We start from the raw sequence: 18,235 nt of genomic DNA, 5'->3' as shown, positions 1-18,235 counted from the left end.
ATTTTTGTCATTATTGTTTGTTTTATTGAAACTATTTTATACAATATATTGTGATTACAGTTTGTTACCCTCACCTCCTCCCAGATCCTCTCCATTAGGTCCTTCTCCAAAAGGACCATTGACTTTGTTTTGTGTTGGTTGTTTACTGCTGAGCATGAGGTCTCCCTTTAAGTCTGGATGTATACTCAGTAACACTCCATTGGAAGACAACAAAATGTTCCTTTGTGAGCAGTTGTCACACCTAGAACCTTCCCTGAAACACATAGGTCCATGATCCTGAACAATTAGTATGCATTCTCAGTACCACCCTCTTAGGTTATGTGAACATCACAGGCACACACCAACCTAGATGTAATGGGTTCTGGTCAGACTACACAGCACTGTCTGCTATTCCTAGACTATCTGCATATGATAATAGTGTTGTAAAGGCCACAAATAACTGTAAAATTCAAGTTAAAGGTCTTGTTTGGCTGTTTGCTTTTAATGATCTGCCCATATAGCGCACTGACAGGCCTGGAAGCAGCTATGTTGCTCCAGGGAGTGAGTGGGAGTTGGGGCTACAGCCCTGAGCCTTTGCTGCTTATAGAAGTTAGAACACTGCACATTTATGATGCACCAACCTTACTTTTAAAGTTCTTCCTTCTAAGTTTCTGGGCTAATATCCACTTATCAGTGAGTACATATTGTGCGAGTTCCTTTGTGATTGGGTTACCTCACTCAGGATGATGCCGTCCAGGGGCCTAGCAAACACAGAAGTAGATGATCACAGTCAGCTATTGGATGGGTCACACGGCCCCCAATGGAGGAGCTAGAGAAATTACCCAAGGAGCTAAAGGGGACTGCAACTCTATAGGTGGAACAACAATATGAACTAACCAGTACCCTGGAGCTCTTGTCTCTAGCTGCATATGTATCAAAAGATGGCCTAGTCAGCCATCACTGCAAAGAGAGGCCCATTGGACTTGCAAACTTTATATGCCCCAGTACAGGGGAACGCCAGGGCCAAAAAGGGGGAGTGGGTGGGTAGGGGAGTGGGGGGTGGGTGTGGGGGACCTTTGGGATAGCATTGAAAATATAAACGAGGAAAATACCTAATAAATAAAGTTCTTCCTTCAATCATAAGTTAAGGAGCTAGAAAGATGTCTGGGTCCTTAAGAGTACTTGCTGCTCTTACAAAGGACTGCAGTTGAAGTCCCACGAAGATCAGTCAGCTCAGGATGCCTATAACTCCAGCTGTAGGGGAACCTATGCCCTCCGCTAGTTTCTGTCAGCACCAGCACTCAGATGCATACACTGTCCCCAGCATGCAGGCATGCACATTCATCAGATAAATCTTTTTTAAATCATATGTTAAATTTTTGCTTTACATGTTAATGTTTCTGCCTTTTGATTTGTCCTGCTAACAGCTTAAAAAATAGAACACTGCACAGTTATTTTAGTAGTATTTTTTTACTCTTAAAAAATTTAAATGACTTATTTTTTTCCCATGAATTGTCTTCGATAAACACAGTTACGCTAGGCCCATACCATGCCAGGCTTATCACTGTCTTCTTCCTCCTCGTTGTAAGAATTCCCACCTGTGAGGGCAATGCCTTCTAGAATCCTTCTTCATGGCCTGCCTGAGGAGATATAACCTTTTCTCTTCCATTTCATATGAATAGGGGCACACTACAAAACAATGCTAAAAGCTACAGTATAGTATATACATAGCATTATCATCTACCACAGACTGTGAAATTCCATGTGCGATATTGTCTATCTTCCCATCAGAAGTGTCATAGAAGATACATCTTCAGCAGTGTTGTCAAAATCCTATAGTAATACGTTCTGTTTTGAGTTCACAGTGGCAATGATCTCACCAAGCAATGAAAATCTTAGCTCTTGGAATCTTGTAGGAACACTTTTGTAAACCCTCCTGCAAGGAACCAAACCATGCAGTGAGTGCCTGTACTTTTTGCTTCATTCCTTGGTCTATGAAGAATTCAGTTCATCAGACTTTTTTCTCCAAGGGATGAAAGGCATGCCCCAGGTATTCATGTACAAAATGAAAAACTATGAGTGCTTTGCCATTTCGCTCAACAGCAGCAGCTCTTTCCTAGAGCCCATGTGTGTCCTTCCTCTCATGTTGTCTTACTAATGGAATTATAGTCTCTATATATTTTAACAGAATCTGCTGGGGGGGGGGGTTTCTATTGCCTTTTTCTTGCCTTTTATCTTCTTTCCTACTTTCTCTGTGGTCGATTTTTTTTCTCTTCTTTTCTTTTCTGCTAGTTGAAGAATTTTGTATCTATTTCTAGACTCTCAATGATTAGACTTAACTTCTGTATAATCATTTAAAACTCTAAATTTAAGCTATGTTTTTATCATCTTTTGGTGACAATAGTAACCACATAGCTTTAATTCCAATCACCTCTGTCTTGATTATGTTGATTGTATTGAATTTTTAGTTTACATTGTCTGCAATGAACATAACTTGATATTTGCATTACAAGTTTTCTTTTTTTTCTGTGGCCTAAACATGTAGTGAGAAGAAATTTAGGAAAATAAGGATTGATTTTGATTCCCAGTTTCAAGATATACATTTTATCATTTCAGGGAAGGCATGGAGCCAGGAAAGTAAGACAGTCAGTCAGGAGGCAGAGAACCTTTAGGAAGTAGGCAGATGTATAAAACTACAAAGCCTGCAGCTGCCCGAGGCCCCGACCAGTGAATGGCCCACGTTTTAAACCAAGGTTCCACCTCTTAAAGATTCCTCAACCTTCCCAAACAGAATTCTCAAGGCTTAATGCAGGAAACTTTTAGATACATTTCACTTACTTTTTCTTTTTTTCACTTTACATCCCAATAGCTGCTCCCCCATCACCCACAATTCCTCCTCCACCCTTCTTCTTCTCTAAGGGGGTGGAGGAACCCTGGGTATCCCCACACCCTGGCATACCAAGTCTTTGTGAGGCTAGGAGCATCCTCTCCCACTGAGGCCAGACAAGGCAGCCGAGCCACAGAAACGCATCTCATAGATGACAGCTTTTGAAATAACCCCTGCTCCAGTTGTTTATGATCCACGTGAAGTTAGAGCTGCACATCTGATACATATTTGCTGGGGTGGGGAGGGGTTTGGTCTAGCCTGTGCATGCTTTTTGGTTGGTGGCTCAGTCAGTCTCTATTAGTCTTCCTGTGGAGCTCCTATCCTCTTTGGGCCCTTAATCGTTCCACAAACTCTTCCATAGAGTTCCTGTTGTATCTTATAAAAATAAGAAGAGCAGGATATGTTTGTAGAGCCAGGTATGGTGAAGTGGAAGGGGGTGCCTCTGCGAGCACATGATGAGGCACTCCTTCCCCCTGAGGTACCAGCCATATGAGGATGGATATAGTTTAGAATTGAGTTTATTTGGGGCATAGCAAGGGAAGTTGGGAAGGGAGTAAAGACAGAGAAAGGGAGAGGAAGATGGAGAGAAAAGCAAAGAGAGGGAAGGGGAGGGAAGAGGAGAGAAGGGGAGAGGAGACGAGGGGAGAGGAGAGGAGAGGAGAGGAGAGGAGAGGAGAGGAGAGGAGAGGAGAGGAGAGGAGAGGAGAGGAGAGGAGAGGAGAGGAGAGGAGAGGAGGGAAGAAAAGGGAAGAGAAGGGGAGAGGAGAGAGAAGAGGAGAGGCTGGCCAGGAGCACATTAACAGGAGAGATTGGAAGGAGGGAGAAGGAGAGAGAGGGAGAAAGGAGTCAGGGAGAGATGAGAGTCAGAATAAGAGAGTGAGGAGGGGGCAAACGCCCCTTTATAGGCTGTTTTCCCTCACATTGTCTAGTGGGTTCTGCAGCTGTCATTTCCTGCTACTAATCACACTGCTGTATTATGCACTCTAGGTAGCACATGTGTGTGAAGGCAATATTTGACCTGATATCTCCTGGGGAAACAATAGGAGGGGTGATTAGAATAGTTCTACTGCTGCCACCATACTTCCCAGTGTGATTCATACCTGTTTGACAAGTGTGTTGAATTCTCACTGTAAGTCAGGGGCTTTTATTGATTTACCCAGTGAGTCCTCCAATTCAGGGAATTATTTTAATGCCACATATTTTACAGATAAAGATAGAGAAGACCAGGGTAGCAAATAATGTAGACTTGACCACCCAGCTTAAAAGAAATCACATCCCCAGCATACAAACTAGATCTTCTAATTCCAAATCTAGTCTAATTGCCTATAGAGTCAAGAATACTTATTTTCAGCTTTGCTTACTTGTATGACTCAAAGAAAATATAATATTGATATAAAGACACTTTGGCCATTTAGTTGATTGTCATATAATTGAGTAAAGCCTGCCTTGTCAGGTCTAAGGTGAAAGTCAGACTGAAAGCTTACATCAGGAGCCCTAATGCACAGATCTGGAGAAGTCGTTCCGTTCTAGATGGCCGAAAGTTCTGGACACAGCTGCTTGCTTGAACAGCCAAGCTCATGAATTTTAGATGTGGGATAGATTTCCCTACCGCATGTTGAGAAATTGAAAAATGGGAAAAGGGAAGAGTAAATGACCTTTGAAAGACAGAAGAGCTTTTACTCTGGAGAGAAATGTTATTCAGTTTTCATGCACATTCCAATTCTTTTAGAATTTGATGACTTATTGAGATGTGTGAGCAAGTTTAATGGGATATATTTACAGGAGGAGGTCATTTCTAAGCTAGAAAAATATTTATAGCATGAAAGCATAAGAATAAGGGAGGGACTGCATTTCAGTGTGTGCTTTGAGAGTAGGTATAAGCCACACTGCTCCAGGGACTTCAGCTTTCTCATTTATAAAATGTTAAGCCAGACACCTGTCTTCTAACATATGAAATGAATATGTTTCTATTTATTTGGTAACACATGTTGATATTGATTCTTCCTTACAACATGTGATACATAGGTATTTTATTTTAGTATCTCTTTTACTGACTTCTATTGAGTTGATAAAGTTTTTAGTATTCTTCATCATATGGGTGTGTGTATGTGTATGTATATGCATATATGTATGTGTTCACTGACCACTTTGAAACTGAATATGTAGTTCATTAGAGATTGCTGTTAACTTAGATTTACTTTTCTAGTTAACCTTTTTGAGGCTTGAAAAATGTTAATTTGTTATAGTTCTAAGATATTATCAAGCCATTGTCCTTCTCCCTCCAGTTTTCCAGGCAGCAAATATATCTTGCAAATCCTTCAATGGAACTCCCTGTGCCACCATCCACATGATGGAATAGGCAAATTTTCCTACTTTCTTATTCACTGCTAGCCTGGAGTGTCCCTTGGTAAGACAACACCACAGGTTGCTTCACTAATTGCTTGTGGAAGGACATCTAGGTTGTTTACGGTTTGAGACCATTATAAATGAAGCCATTAAGAACAGTTGTGTGCCAGGTTTTAAATGAAAAGACACAATTCTTTTATTTTTCAGGGACACTCAGGATTGTAGTTGCTCAGTATGAAGGTACTTGCACATATGAATATAAGATAAATTACCAAACTATTTTCTTAGGTGTCTATGTCATTGCATAGCCTGTCAAGCAATGCATGAGGGAGCTAACTTTTCTAAATTCTCACCAGCATTTGGTATTGGCACTGTTTTTTGTTTTGTTTTGTTTTGTTTTGTTTTGTTTCTGGTTGGTTGTATTTTTTGGGTTTTGGGGGTTTTGTTTGTTTGTTTGTTTGTTTGTTATCTTGTTTTGTTTGACATTTTATAGGAGTGGAGTCATCCCCCTTGGTCGTCACTTCCCTGATATCTAATAATGATGAAAAAATATTATGTATGCTTATTTTTGCTGTTTGTGCAGCCTCTTCAGTGAAATGCCATCCTTCTCTGCTACAGTTTGAATGTGAAATGACCTGCAGGCCTATGTGTTAAGGCATTGGTCACCACACACTGTCACTACTGGGAGATGATTAAACACTGAAGAAATGAAGCTCAGTAGAATGTTAGGGATCTCTAAGGGTGTAGCCTCAAAGAGTCTGTGGGAGCAATGGTCTCCTTTGTTTTTCCCTTTTACTCCTAGTCATGAGGTGCACAGCTTTGCTCTGCCCTGGTGTGCTATTTTAACTCATTGGTGCCCTAAAAGCAATGGGATCAGTTGAGCCTAATTAAAACCTTCGAGACAGTGAACCTGAATAAAGATGTCCTCTTATGAGTGAGTTAGCATAGGTATTTTGTTATGGTAACAAAGATCTGACTAAAACTATGTCTTTTGCCCATTTTTATTTGGGTTATTTGTTTGTTTATTGTTGTGTTTGGCATTCTTCTATATTTTCTAGATGTATGATTTCTCTCTGTCTATAGCTGAGCTACCTGTTCTCTTAGCAAGGTCTTTTACAGTATAAAAGTTTGTAATTTCCTTTAGGCTCTGCTCCAAACTTTGTCTCTGTAACTCCATAGGTATTTTGTTCCCCATTTTAAGAAGGAATGAAGTATCTACACGTTGGTCTTCCTTCTTCTTGAGTTTCATGTGTTTTGCAAATTTTATCTTGGGTATTCTAAATTTCTGGGCTAATATTCACTTATCAGTGAATGCATATCATGTGTGTCCTTTTGTAATTGGGTTACCTCACTCAGGATGATATCCTCCTGATACATCCATTTGCCTAAAAATTTCATAAATTCATTGTTTTTAATAGCTGAGTAGTAGTCCACTGTGTAAATGTACCACATTTTCTGTATCCATCCTTCTGTTGAGGGGCATCTGGGTTCTTTCCAGCTTCTGGATCTTATAAATAAGGCTGGTAAAAACATAGTGGAGCATGTGTCCTTCTTACTGCTTGGAACAACTTCTGGATATATGCCCAGGAGAGGTATTGCAGGATCCTCCGGTAGTACTATGTCCAATTTTCTGAGGAACTGCCAGACTGATTTCCAGAGTGGTTGTACAAGCTTGCAATCCCACCAGCAATGGAGGACTGTTCCTCTTTCTCCACATCCTCTCCAGCATCTGTTGCCACCTGAATTTTTGATCTTAGCCATTCTGACTGGTGTGAGGTGGAATCTCAGGGTTGTTTTGATTTGCATTTCCCTGATTATTAAGGATGCTGAACATTTTTTTTTCAGGTGCTTCTCAGCCATTCGGTATTCCTCAGTTGAGAATTCTTTGTTTAGCTCTGAGCCCCATTTTTTATATTTAAATTTTTATTAATATATGCATATAACATACAACACAGTACACAAGTAATTACATAATAACATATAGAACATATAGAAAATTACAAACGTAGCTATTGTCATAGGTGGACATATTCTTTTTTTTAATATTTTTTTTATTATGTATTTTCCTCAATTACATTTCCAATGCTATCCCAAAAGTCCCCCATACCCTCCTCACCACTTCCCTACCCACCCATTCCCATTTTTTGGCCCTGGAGTTCCCCTGCAGTGGGGCATATAAAGTTTGTATGTCCAATGGGCCTCTCTTTCCATTGATGGCCGACTAGGCCATCTTTTGATACATATGCAGCTAGAGTCCAGAGCTCTGGGGTACTAGTTAGTTCATAATATTGTTCCACCTTTAGCTCCTTGGGTACTTTCTCTAGCTCCTCCATTGGGAGCCCTGTGATCCATCCATTAGCTGACTGTGAGCATCCACTTCTGTGTTTGCTAGGTCCCGGCATAGTCTCACATGAGACAGCTATATCTGGGTCCTTTCAGCAAAATCTTGCTAGTGTATGCAATGGTGTCAGCGTTTGGAAGCTGATTATGGGGTGGATCCCTGGATATGGCAGTCTCTAGATGGTCCATCCTTTTGTCACAGCTCCAAACTTTGTCTCTGTAATTCCTTCCATGGGTGTTTTGTTCCCAATTCTAAGAAGGGGCACAGTGTCCACACCATTTTTAAATGGGGTTATTTAAGTTTCTGGAGTTCAGCTTCTTGAGTTCTTTGTAAATATTGGATATTACTCCCCTATCAGATTTAGGATTGGTAAAGATCCTTTCCCAATCTGTTGGTGGCCTTTTTGTCTTGTAAACAGTGTCATTTGCCTCATAGAAGCTTTGCAATTTTTGTCTATTCAGAGACTGCCCCACTTGGGGTTCTACCCTATAAACAACTACCAAACCCAGACACTAGGCAGATGCCAACAAGAGCCTGCTGACAGGAGCCTGATATAGCTATCTCCTGTGAGGCTCTTCAGTGCCTGGCAAATACAGAAGTGGATGCTCACAGTCATCCATTGGATGGAGCACAAGGTCCCCAATGAAGGAGCCAGAGAAATACCCAGGGAGCTGAAGGGGACTGAAGTCCCATAGAAGGAACATCAATATGAACTAGCCAGTACCCTCAGAGCTCCTTGGAACTATACCACCAATCAAAGAAAACACATGGTGGAACTTGTGGCTCTAGATATGTTTGTAGCAGAGGATGGCCTAGTCGATCATCAATGGGAGGAGAGGGCCTTGGTCCTGTGAAGTCTCTATGCCCCAGTATAGGGGAATTCCAGAACCAGCTCTCTTCCACAATCACTTCTCTACCTTAGTTTTAGAAATGAAATCTTTCGTTGAGCATAGGGTGTACCAGTTCAACTAAGCACCTGGACTCTGCTTTGCTGGCCTACATGCCTGACCTTTGATATGGGTTCTAGTGTCCAGTCTCAAAATCTCATGCTTTTCTTGTGTAGCAAGTACTCTGCCAAAGGAGTCATTTCCCCAGATCTATTGGGTTGTGTGCATGCCTTTGTTTGCTGTTTGTCTGTTTGCCTGACCGTTTTCCCTCATACCCAGCTATTGTAGAATTAATTCTGTTCTTTATAAGACCATCTTCAATTAAATGTCTTCAGTCCTCTTGCTTAGGATCTTGAACACACATAAATGTTTTCCTACACTCATGTGGATTTATAATCTGAAATAAATTCATGTTCTAGTTGTGTATTTTGTTAATGGTGTTTCTAAGCAAGGGACTTCCAGATAATTTTTAAATTTGGCTGATAATAACCTTGTAAGAGACTCTGGGTTTTCTCCCTTTTCTTCTGGGTGCTTCAGTCTTTCGCAGTTTGGCATTTGTTAGCTTCTCTGTGGTCCTACTCCTGCTCAGAGACTGCAGACTTTCACTTGCCAACCAGGTCTCCAGGTGGTTGTAAGACCTCTGTTCTGAGAAGTTAAAGGCCACATCGGTTCCCACCACTCACGTAGATCCAGCTTCTCTCATAGAGATGAATGCATATCTTCCCTGCTCAGATACTTGAAATGTTCATAGAAGCCTGGGACTTAGGGTAGAAGTTACCAAGCAGACAAAGGGCTTTAGTAAGGCTGGCTGTGTTATTTGTGGCATTTGTCTCTGGCAACCACAGTCTTTGCAGATGCTTCTTGTTGCCACACCATAGTATAGCCAATCTGGCCACTGTTCCTGAAGCATTTTCTTTCTTCTGGTTTCTGCTCATGTTTAATTCCTCTCAACATTTGAGCCTAAAAATATGTTGTTCTGTCTCTTCACATATTTTGTCGCTTGATATTTGAAGTAGAAGAAGAAATGTGTTCACATTAACATTGTACAGCTTAAGCCAAAACTTGTCCTAGAATTAATAACATTTTTCTATTTGATTTTAGAACTCAGAAAATTTTAAGTGGAAGATATATCCGCTTATCTGCTACCAAAACTAGAGTTCTATAAATTCTACATGTCTATACAAACTCATTTAGTGTACTGTAAGTCTATATCTACACATAAATGCAATGTGTTAATGTAAAAACTGAAGAAAACTCCTCTGTAAAAATGAACTGTTGCCACTTAACCCCTGGTTTTGACATTTACATCAAGTAGTAGTTGTTATCAGTGAAGGATATACAACGCACAATATACTATTTTTGGTTTTGTTTGTTTGTTTGTTTTTGTTGTTGTTGTTGTTGTTGTTGTTTTTCGAGACAGGGTTTCTCTGTATAGCTGTGGCTGTCCTGGAACTCACTTTGTAGACCAGGCTGGCCTTGAACTCAGAAATCCACCTGCCTCTGCCTCCTGAGTGCTGGGATTAAAGGCATGTGCCACTACGCCTAGCCACAATTGTTATGATTTCCTGTGAGAGTGTGATTAGAGACTTGAGCATTGGCTGCTCATTCCGAAGACCTGCATTCAACACCCAGTACTCATGTTATACAGCTTACAACGGCCTGTAACTCCAGCTTTAGGGGGTACAATCCCCTCTTCTAGCCTTAGAATGACCAGAAAACAAAAACAAACTCATTGGACAATCAAAAAATATATAAACAGATTGGGTAGGCTAGTAGTGAATTACTATATAATAATTATTTAATAATAAAAATATGAATAAAAATGGAGTATATTTTTGGTAGGTTAGGGAATTATCAATTACATATATTTTTAATTCCTTGAATTTTTAATATTGTTGTTTTGCTAAAAAGTTATGTCATGACACAAACTAAAGGATGCAAAATGGCATCATAACTGGCATTTGCTGCAAAGATTAAAATGAGGGGAATAGGTAATGGTGGCTGACAAAATGTTACTAAGCATTGCAGTTGGTTAACCGGTGAGAAGGAGGCCATCCAAGCTGCTCTCTATTATGTTTATGTTTCCGATTTCACAGTAAAATTCTTCTCAATCAATGTTTTATGTCACATCTTCAGATTATTTAGACCCACTCCTCATTTAAATTTATTCTGAGTTACAGAGAGTACACAGGTTAATTTTTTCAGTCACAGTAATACTTTTTGTTCCTCTGAATCATATCTTTTGTATTCTAATGTTCCAATCACGTATCATGCAAAAAATAGTATGTTATGAGTCTTAGCATTCCCCTTATAAGTTAGATAAAATGACCTGCTTTGTTTTTCAAGCAAAATTATTGAGGAAAAGATAATTTGCCTCCATTGCTATTACCACTAGTCTAATAACTGATATTTTTATTTGATATGTATATGGGTGTTTATTCTGCATGTGTATGTGAGCCACTTGTGTTCCTGATGCCCCTCAAAGCTAGGAGAGGGCATCATATGCTCTAGAACTGGAGTTATAGACAATTTTGAGCTGTCATGTGGCTGCTAGGAATTGAACCTGAGTCTTCTGGAAGAGCAGTCATGGTTCTTAACTGCTGAGCCACCTTTCTTGCCCTTGTAGTAACTGACTTGTATCAGGTATGAAATTGTTAATTATTAAATAATCTTAATATCAGTAAGATTTTCAAAGTTTCTAGCAAAAGAATTGCATGGTGATTTTTTTAATTGCAGATTATATACATGCTTTATGTTTTAAAAGACTAAGTAAAATAAAACAAGTTTGGCTGCTGGCAAAGGAACTCAAATGACATTACTGAGAACAGAAAAACATTGCCAATTAAATAAAAGAGTTCTATTTTAGGAAACTATTGGAATATTGGCTACAGCCCTAGATTAACTAAAAGCCAAGCACTAGAAAGGTCATGAAACTGGAGGGTAATTTAGAACCCCATGACTAAGGACTTTTTCTGGCAAAGTTGTCCTTAAATGTTTGTGTTTTATCTTACAGGTTAGAAGAACCAAGACAGGTCTGCTATAGGAAGACAAAAGATTTGTATTTGTTAAGCATAGATCTCATGCAGTGGTGTAGAGTATGGAATGTATAATGAGACCCAGACATGAGGGAAGTGAAATACAAAGCTATTTTAAAGGCCCCAAACAAGAGAAAAAAAAATGGCACAGGAGGTGGGAGGTGAGGGGTGGTGGGGATACAAGGAAAAATGCCTTGTCTGAGAAACAAGATCTGTAGGCTCCATTGAAATAGGTTGAAGATGAGCAACTAAGAGTTCTATGTCACCTTGGGAGACTGTTCTGAGAGTTACATGGCCAGGTGATTTCATACTTATACTTCGGAAAAAGCCAAGCTACCTGTCACTTCCTGCTGGCCTTAAACTACAAACCTGAATGTCTTATTATAAGCAATTGTGACATAATGATAATTGTTTGTGCATCTAAACATATCTGGCTATGAAAAAGATCCAGTACTAATTAGATGATATGAAATTGTTTTAGTTCTGTTTGTAATATTAGGGGACTACAATCTTCCTGTGGTTTATTCTTAACTAAAACACCATTATGAATAATATAACTGTAGTTGATAGTAACATTGTGATCCATGATTGAGAATACAAAGTAGGATTAGGAGAAAACCGGCATGAATGTGAGGTTTAAACGTCTTAAATTACCTACAATTACCAACTCAGAACTAAAGTATAATCTATTGCTTCTAGCCTGAGATTCCCGTGTGCCACAGAGTGATGAGAATATGACCAAACATCAAACTTTAAATTTAGTTAAAACCATATGAGGTATGTTTGCATCTTTTTTGTTGTTGTTGTTGTTTAATTGCACAGTTCTCAAGTGTCAACTTTCAAGTTTTCCTATAGTGATGTTGTGTCACAATGTCCAAAGCCTAGACATACTGGAAATAAGGAAAAAGACAAGACCACATGAGCCAATTCATTAAGGTATTAATTCAAAAGTCACTAGGTAAAACGCAATCAGCAGAGGCAAAAGAAGAGTCATCCAGAAGCCTAAGGAAACAGGGAGAACTCAGGGAGTCCTTGGTAATGAGAAACTGGTGTGTTGCATGACTCTAACATCCATGAAGACGAAGCCTGGATGAGCAAATACAAACACAAGTATACACAGTTAAATAATGAGAAGCAATCTGAGCTTACAAAGCTTTTATTTTTGCCTTGTTTCCTGCTTGTTTGTATTCTCCTGAACCTATAACGGGCATAATTATAAGCAAGAGTACTTCAAAGAATGCTCATTGTGTTAAACTTTGAGATATTTACAAGATTCAAAGCCTAAATTATCTTTGTGGGAATGAGCTTTGAGCTTTTCATTTCTTTAAAATGAAAACAGAGTTCAGAATGATATTAAATATTTTCTTCTCTAACGTTTTTTCCTTCTTTATTGATAGTATACAATTCTTTTTATCCTGTGCCTGGCAAATTCATTAACAAATATTTCACTGTCAAACAGATGACAATCTGTAGCCCAGCTTAACCCTCGTCATTCATTAGAAGAGAGATGGGAAATGGGGAACTTCAATTTCTCTCTTACTGTATCAAGTCTGAAATCTTACCTCCACATCAAAGGTTAGCTTTAACACTCAAAAAAGAATGCCTTTCGTGTCATTAGGAAAGTGTCTGTCATGAAGATTCTCAACCTTGGAAAGAGAACAGGACATGGACTGTTCACCAGTGCTCCACATCAGTGAAATAGGTACATTCATAAGAAACAATAAGGACTTTTGCAACAAGAAACAGAATTTTGGAAATAGCATCCTTAGTTCACTTTTAATTGTCAATTTCAGTGACTATAAATTCCTATATCATATGCTAGCAGATACATATATGTGCCATGAGGTACATCTTTAGCTCAGGTAATCAAATATCAGTTGACATTATAAAACTTGCTAAGAACTTTATATGCCCCAGTACAGGGGAACACCAGGGCCAAAAAGGGGGAGTGGGTGGGCAGGGGAGTGGGGGTGGGTGGATATGGGGGACTTTTGGTATAGCATTGGAAATGTAAATGAGCTAAATACCTAATAAAAAATGGAAAAAAAATAAAACTTGCTAAGAATGTTCTTTCTGAGCCCCCATATTCATATCATTTGGAAAGCCAGGCAAATGAGAGATTTTTAATTACATCCACCATGCCATGTTCTTGCGCACATATTCCCATGCGAGTTTCACAAAATGACAGTGTGTTATCAAAAGAAAAGCCTAGAAAAACCAGTAAACTTCCTATTTTCTGCACACTGGGAAAGAACGCCCACAGAGTCTGTGCTTTTTGAGACGGTAGCCTGGCTTTGAAAATCCATTACCTGAAGGTTGATAACCACAGCTACACTGGGTCTCCTTGAGAATGGCGTTACTCCTTTATGACCCTGTATGGAGTTTAAATTGGGTTGAACAAGGTGACCAAATCCTTCTGTTATCGAAATGAAGCATATTGTCAAAAGGAAAAGGCAGCGGCTGATCTATAGTAGTTGTTTTATTGCTGATTTTATCTTCTTGATGGTAGAGTATAATTTCTTTCCTCTCCCTGGGATGGGAGAGCAACTGTTTGAAAGATTCTAACTAAAAGCATCAGTAGGAAATTACTTTAATACATATACAAAAATAGAAACTAGGTGAAAGATTTCTTTTAGTATATTAAGAGCTGTTCAATAAAAACATTAATGCGATATAAATTATACATTAAGGAATTTTAAGGCACTTTAGCATCTGACATCTACACAAATAACATGTACATGTTAATTTTGTGTGGTTATCAAGGTGAAAGAACTGTGGCAGAATGCCTACATGCCTCGACTAATGTTCTTGAACAGAAGTACGAACAGTCTAAGAAAGGCTTATGTTTGAGCCATGGTTCTCAGCGGCCTCATTTTCTCCTTAATGTGGGGGTTGTGTGGCTGGTGTTAAATTATGTTCGTGTTCACATTACACATGCAGCTTGGAAGTCCCAGAGACTATTGCTAGAAGCCCTGACTTTGCTGAAGATATTTCTCATTACACAAACATATATTTATGTACACACACACACACACACACACACACACACACACACACATACACATACACACATGCACGGAAAAAACTTAGATCATTTTCTCCTTGATATTGTAATACTAAATATAGTGAGCCTTTTGTATCTTGTGCTTGTATAAGTTCAATTAAAAGTACTAAGAAAATTTCATCAGAGCATTTATGAACCTACTATTCTTTCTTAAGTAATGCATGAGAGTGTCTATTTACATTACTGTGTAACACTAGATATATTATAAGTGATCTAGAAGTGATTTAAATACATTATATATTCACATATTAAGATACCCTATAGAAAATATTTTATCCTGTTCAGGTTTTTGTGCCTTTGGAGATCTTGTAAGCAAGATCTCCTGTAGAAACGGAGGGAGAGAAAAACTAAAAATAAATAAATTGTATATGATGTTGAAAAGAATAAACAAAGGGGCATGTTTTAGAGTTGGTACATGTTTTAGATATATTACAGAGTTGAAGCCTAATAGCAAATTTCTATTGTAATAATAAAGTGAACCCTTACTTAAGTTTATTTTAAACCCAAGTACTTTGCAAAAGCTCTCAGACCTCAGAAACAGCCAAGACAGTCTTGGAAAAGCAAAGTTCTCAGACTGAGTAGTGAAGCCATGCCTCATGTTCCAGTTCACCTAGCCATCTAGTGCTGTGCAGCTCAGCTGAGGGCATCTCTTCCGGCTTCATACTCACTACAGGTTTAAATATTTAGGGTACTCATTTTCTAGAAGATAGATAACTTAAACTTTGAATTCTCCAGAAAGACTCTTTTGGGTTACACACAGCCCAAACCTAACTTTCCTATTATTAAAATTTAACCACCATATCGGTTATCTTAGATTAATCCCATACAAAACAGCTCTAAGGAGGAAATTATTGTATCGGGTGTTTAATGGTGTGTGCCCTTTGATGAACACTGGAGGAAATGAAGGAACACATTAATAGGGGGTGTGGGGCTGCAGTGCAGTCTCAACAAAGACTCTAACTACATGACATCTGAGAACAGGCAATATACCTTCCAAACCGCTTTGTGTGGGAAGCAACAAATTTTATGACCTAATGTTGGCCTCCCCAGAGCTGAAGGAATGGGTACTTGATCCTGTAAAGAGAATCTGAGTAACATGTCACAACATTCAATATACAAGTGTACTATAAACCTTTCTCCTGTTCATTCATGTAATGGACAGTTATTTCTGCTCAACCTACTGGATGTGTGATTTGAGCCTTGGCAATATAAAAGTGAACATAAAATGTTTCTGCAATATAAGAAAAACAAACAGATAAACAGCAATAACAACAACAAAGAAGCAGAATGGACTTGACAATAGAAGCTTTTTGTGCTTTGGAAGTAGAAAGGATGGGGAATTTCGCTTCACTTAGTGGGAAAGGTCCTCTCCACTCTCATACTACCTCTGACCTTCTTCTCCCCCCAGTACTCTGCCATTCTCCAACCACCTGCAATCATGGGGGAAACTTGTATCCCAACGTTCTCACTACCCCAGTAATCCTCAATACTGCATATCATCACAGTTTTATAGGCATCATGTCAGTCTCACTAAGTAGTTCTAGTAACTGGAACAACACAGCGCTCAGGAATCACAGAATGGAGTTAAAAGAGCGCGTACAGGGATCTAGATCTAGAATCCCAAATTGGGTGTGGAAGGTTGCTACAGTGTGGGATATAAGGAAGTGTGAATAATGCTTATTATGTGGTCTGCCATCTGGCAAGGCAAGAGTTTAAACTGAAGAGCAAGTTAACGGACTGCCTTACATTGTCTCCTGCAAAAATGAATCATTCAATGAGAGTCAGACTTAGCAAATTTAAGGAATCTGATTCACTTGTTAGGAAGTAGATTCGTTTTCCAAAAACAACATTTTATCAAGTATAAGTTTTAATTACTATATGTTGTTCAATTCAAGTGTGTGTGTGTGTACCTGTGTATGTGTGTGGATATACATGTGTGTGTGATGTGTGTGTTTGTGTATGTCTACAACTGTCTCCTTCATCCTCTTAACCTAGGCATCTCTGTGATTAGTAGAGCTACCACAGCAGACCAGAACCCTGTCCATAAGCTAAGCATATGGCAAGAGCATCTTCATCTTCATTAATACAGTGTGCATACCTGACTATGCATGAGTCTCACCTACGGATCACACACACACACACACACACACACACACACACACACACACACACACGACAGATGGTGAGGAGAATCCATAATATGTTTATCCAGCTAAGCTTCTTTGTTCTCTCCCTAATCTCTGTACTCTGTCCCCAGGAGAGACTGCATGTTATAATGAGAAAAAAATTCACTATATCAAATGAAGCAATGGCTTAAATTTGTTTTTATCACTTATACATGATGTACATATTTGTGTCACCTTTATGCACTACTACATTTAAACTAGTTAAACAAACTGAAACATGGATTCCCTTAGCCAGATTGAGAATTAGAATAACTCCGAGATTGTTTAAGAACATTTTGTCCCTTTCCTTGAAGATATTCAATGAATGGATGTGAAATGGGGTCAGAGGACTATGCAAGAAGAGGAATATCCAAGTATTGACATTATTGTTTAATGCATGTAAACAAATATGTAATTATGTAAACTTCCTTGACTAAGGCTAAGTGTTTATCACAATCTCGCACAGAACTCTACTCTAGAATGCAGCCCACATGTCTCACTTCTCTAGTCTATTCAGGTTGATGTAGTTCTCTTAGGTGGTACATATTCAAATTTCCTTAAAGTTACAATCCTTGTTCTTTAACTTTGTTAAATACGATTTCCCATACTCCCTCCAAAAAAAATTTCCATTCTATACTAACAAGGTTGATTTTAAATGGATAAACCTCAAGAAATTGAATTCCACTCCCTAAGCACTTCATAATTACCAAATAACAGGCACTGATCACTCCAAGACAAAAACCTGATCTCATTAGTACCTGAAGCTTTGGTAGAAAGAAGACAATCATATGTGAAGGGCACTACACTTTTGGAAATGCTAATTAATTATACATTATTTATTAGAAATACAATGCTCTCCCTGTACTGTAGCTAGGAATACAGAGGATGCCTGGGAGAACCTAAATAGCTGAGACATGCTGAATTGTAATGAACCACAGTTGTTTGTTCTAAAGCCAGGTTCTTTTGCTGGTTTGGAAATAGCTTTGTATTACTCTCTTCTATGTCTTTCCCCTGTATTAGAATGAACTTTCAAGGTCTAAGAATGGTAGTAAGAGATTACTTTGTCATCTGGCAGGTTTCCGAGAAACTACCCTGGCCCTACCATTTGAATTTCTCTTTGACAAAGGGAAATGATAGATTAATAGTAATATATTACGGATAAATAATTTGCCAGCCCAAACTTCATCTGTGGCTTTAAAGAGTGACTTGTAATGTAGTAAATTCAATCCTTTTTCATAAATATTGTTGAATTGTACTTATTCTAAAATCATTACCCATTTTTTTCTACTATTTGTTGACATTAGCAACAAATAGCTACTAACAAATTCTATCTCTCTTCATATGGGACACTCTGAGGACATCTAGTTCCCAGGAGCCTACATACTTATCTGTTAAGTTTTGACTTAGAATGCTAAGGAAGGAAACAGCAAAGATTAAACAAGAGTGCCCTTGTAGACCCCAGATGTCTCTCACCTTTAATTTTATTATATGATTTCTAATGTAGTTATCAAGTCTTTCAAATAGCTGTTCA

The 18,235-nt window shown here is 38.7% G+C and overlaps 1 protein-coding gene across 5 annotated transcripts in view; it reads left to right on the top strand.

Moving 5' to 3' along the window:
* The window catches only part of Nkain3 (Na+/K+ transporting ATPase interacting 3), a 669,681-nt gene that overhangs the window by 523,339 nt on the left and 128,107 nt on the right, over nucleotides 1-18,235 (top strand). The window contains exon 5 of one of the 5 annotated variants that reach the window (NM_172987.2): nucleotides 11,454-13,524. The exons of the other annotated variants lie outside the window; for them this stretch is intronic. Coding sequence (NP_766575.2) covers nucleotides 11,454-11,483 — 30 coding nt within the window. The 3' untranslated portion in view covers nucleotides 11,484-13,524. Of the gene's footprint in view, nucleotides 1-11,453; nucleotides 13,525-18,235 lie in introns of those variants that run through there. 5 annotated transcript variants of the gene reach the window in all.

Source organism: Mus musculus, chromosome 4, assembly GCF_000001635.26.
Source record: "Mus musculus strain C57BL/6J chromosome 4, GRCm38.p6 C57BL/6J".
In the NCBI taxonomy this organism is placed as follows: Eukaryota; Metazoa; Chordata; class Mammalia; order Rodentia; family Muridae; genus Mus; species Mus musculus.
The sequence above is the reverse complement of the archived record's forward strand: the minus strand, read 5'-3'. Positions and strand labels throughout refer to the sequence as shown.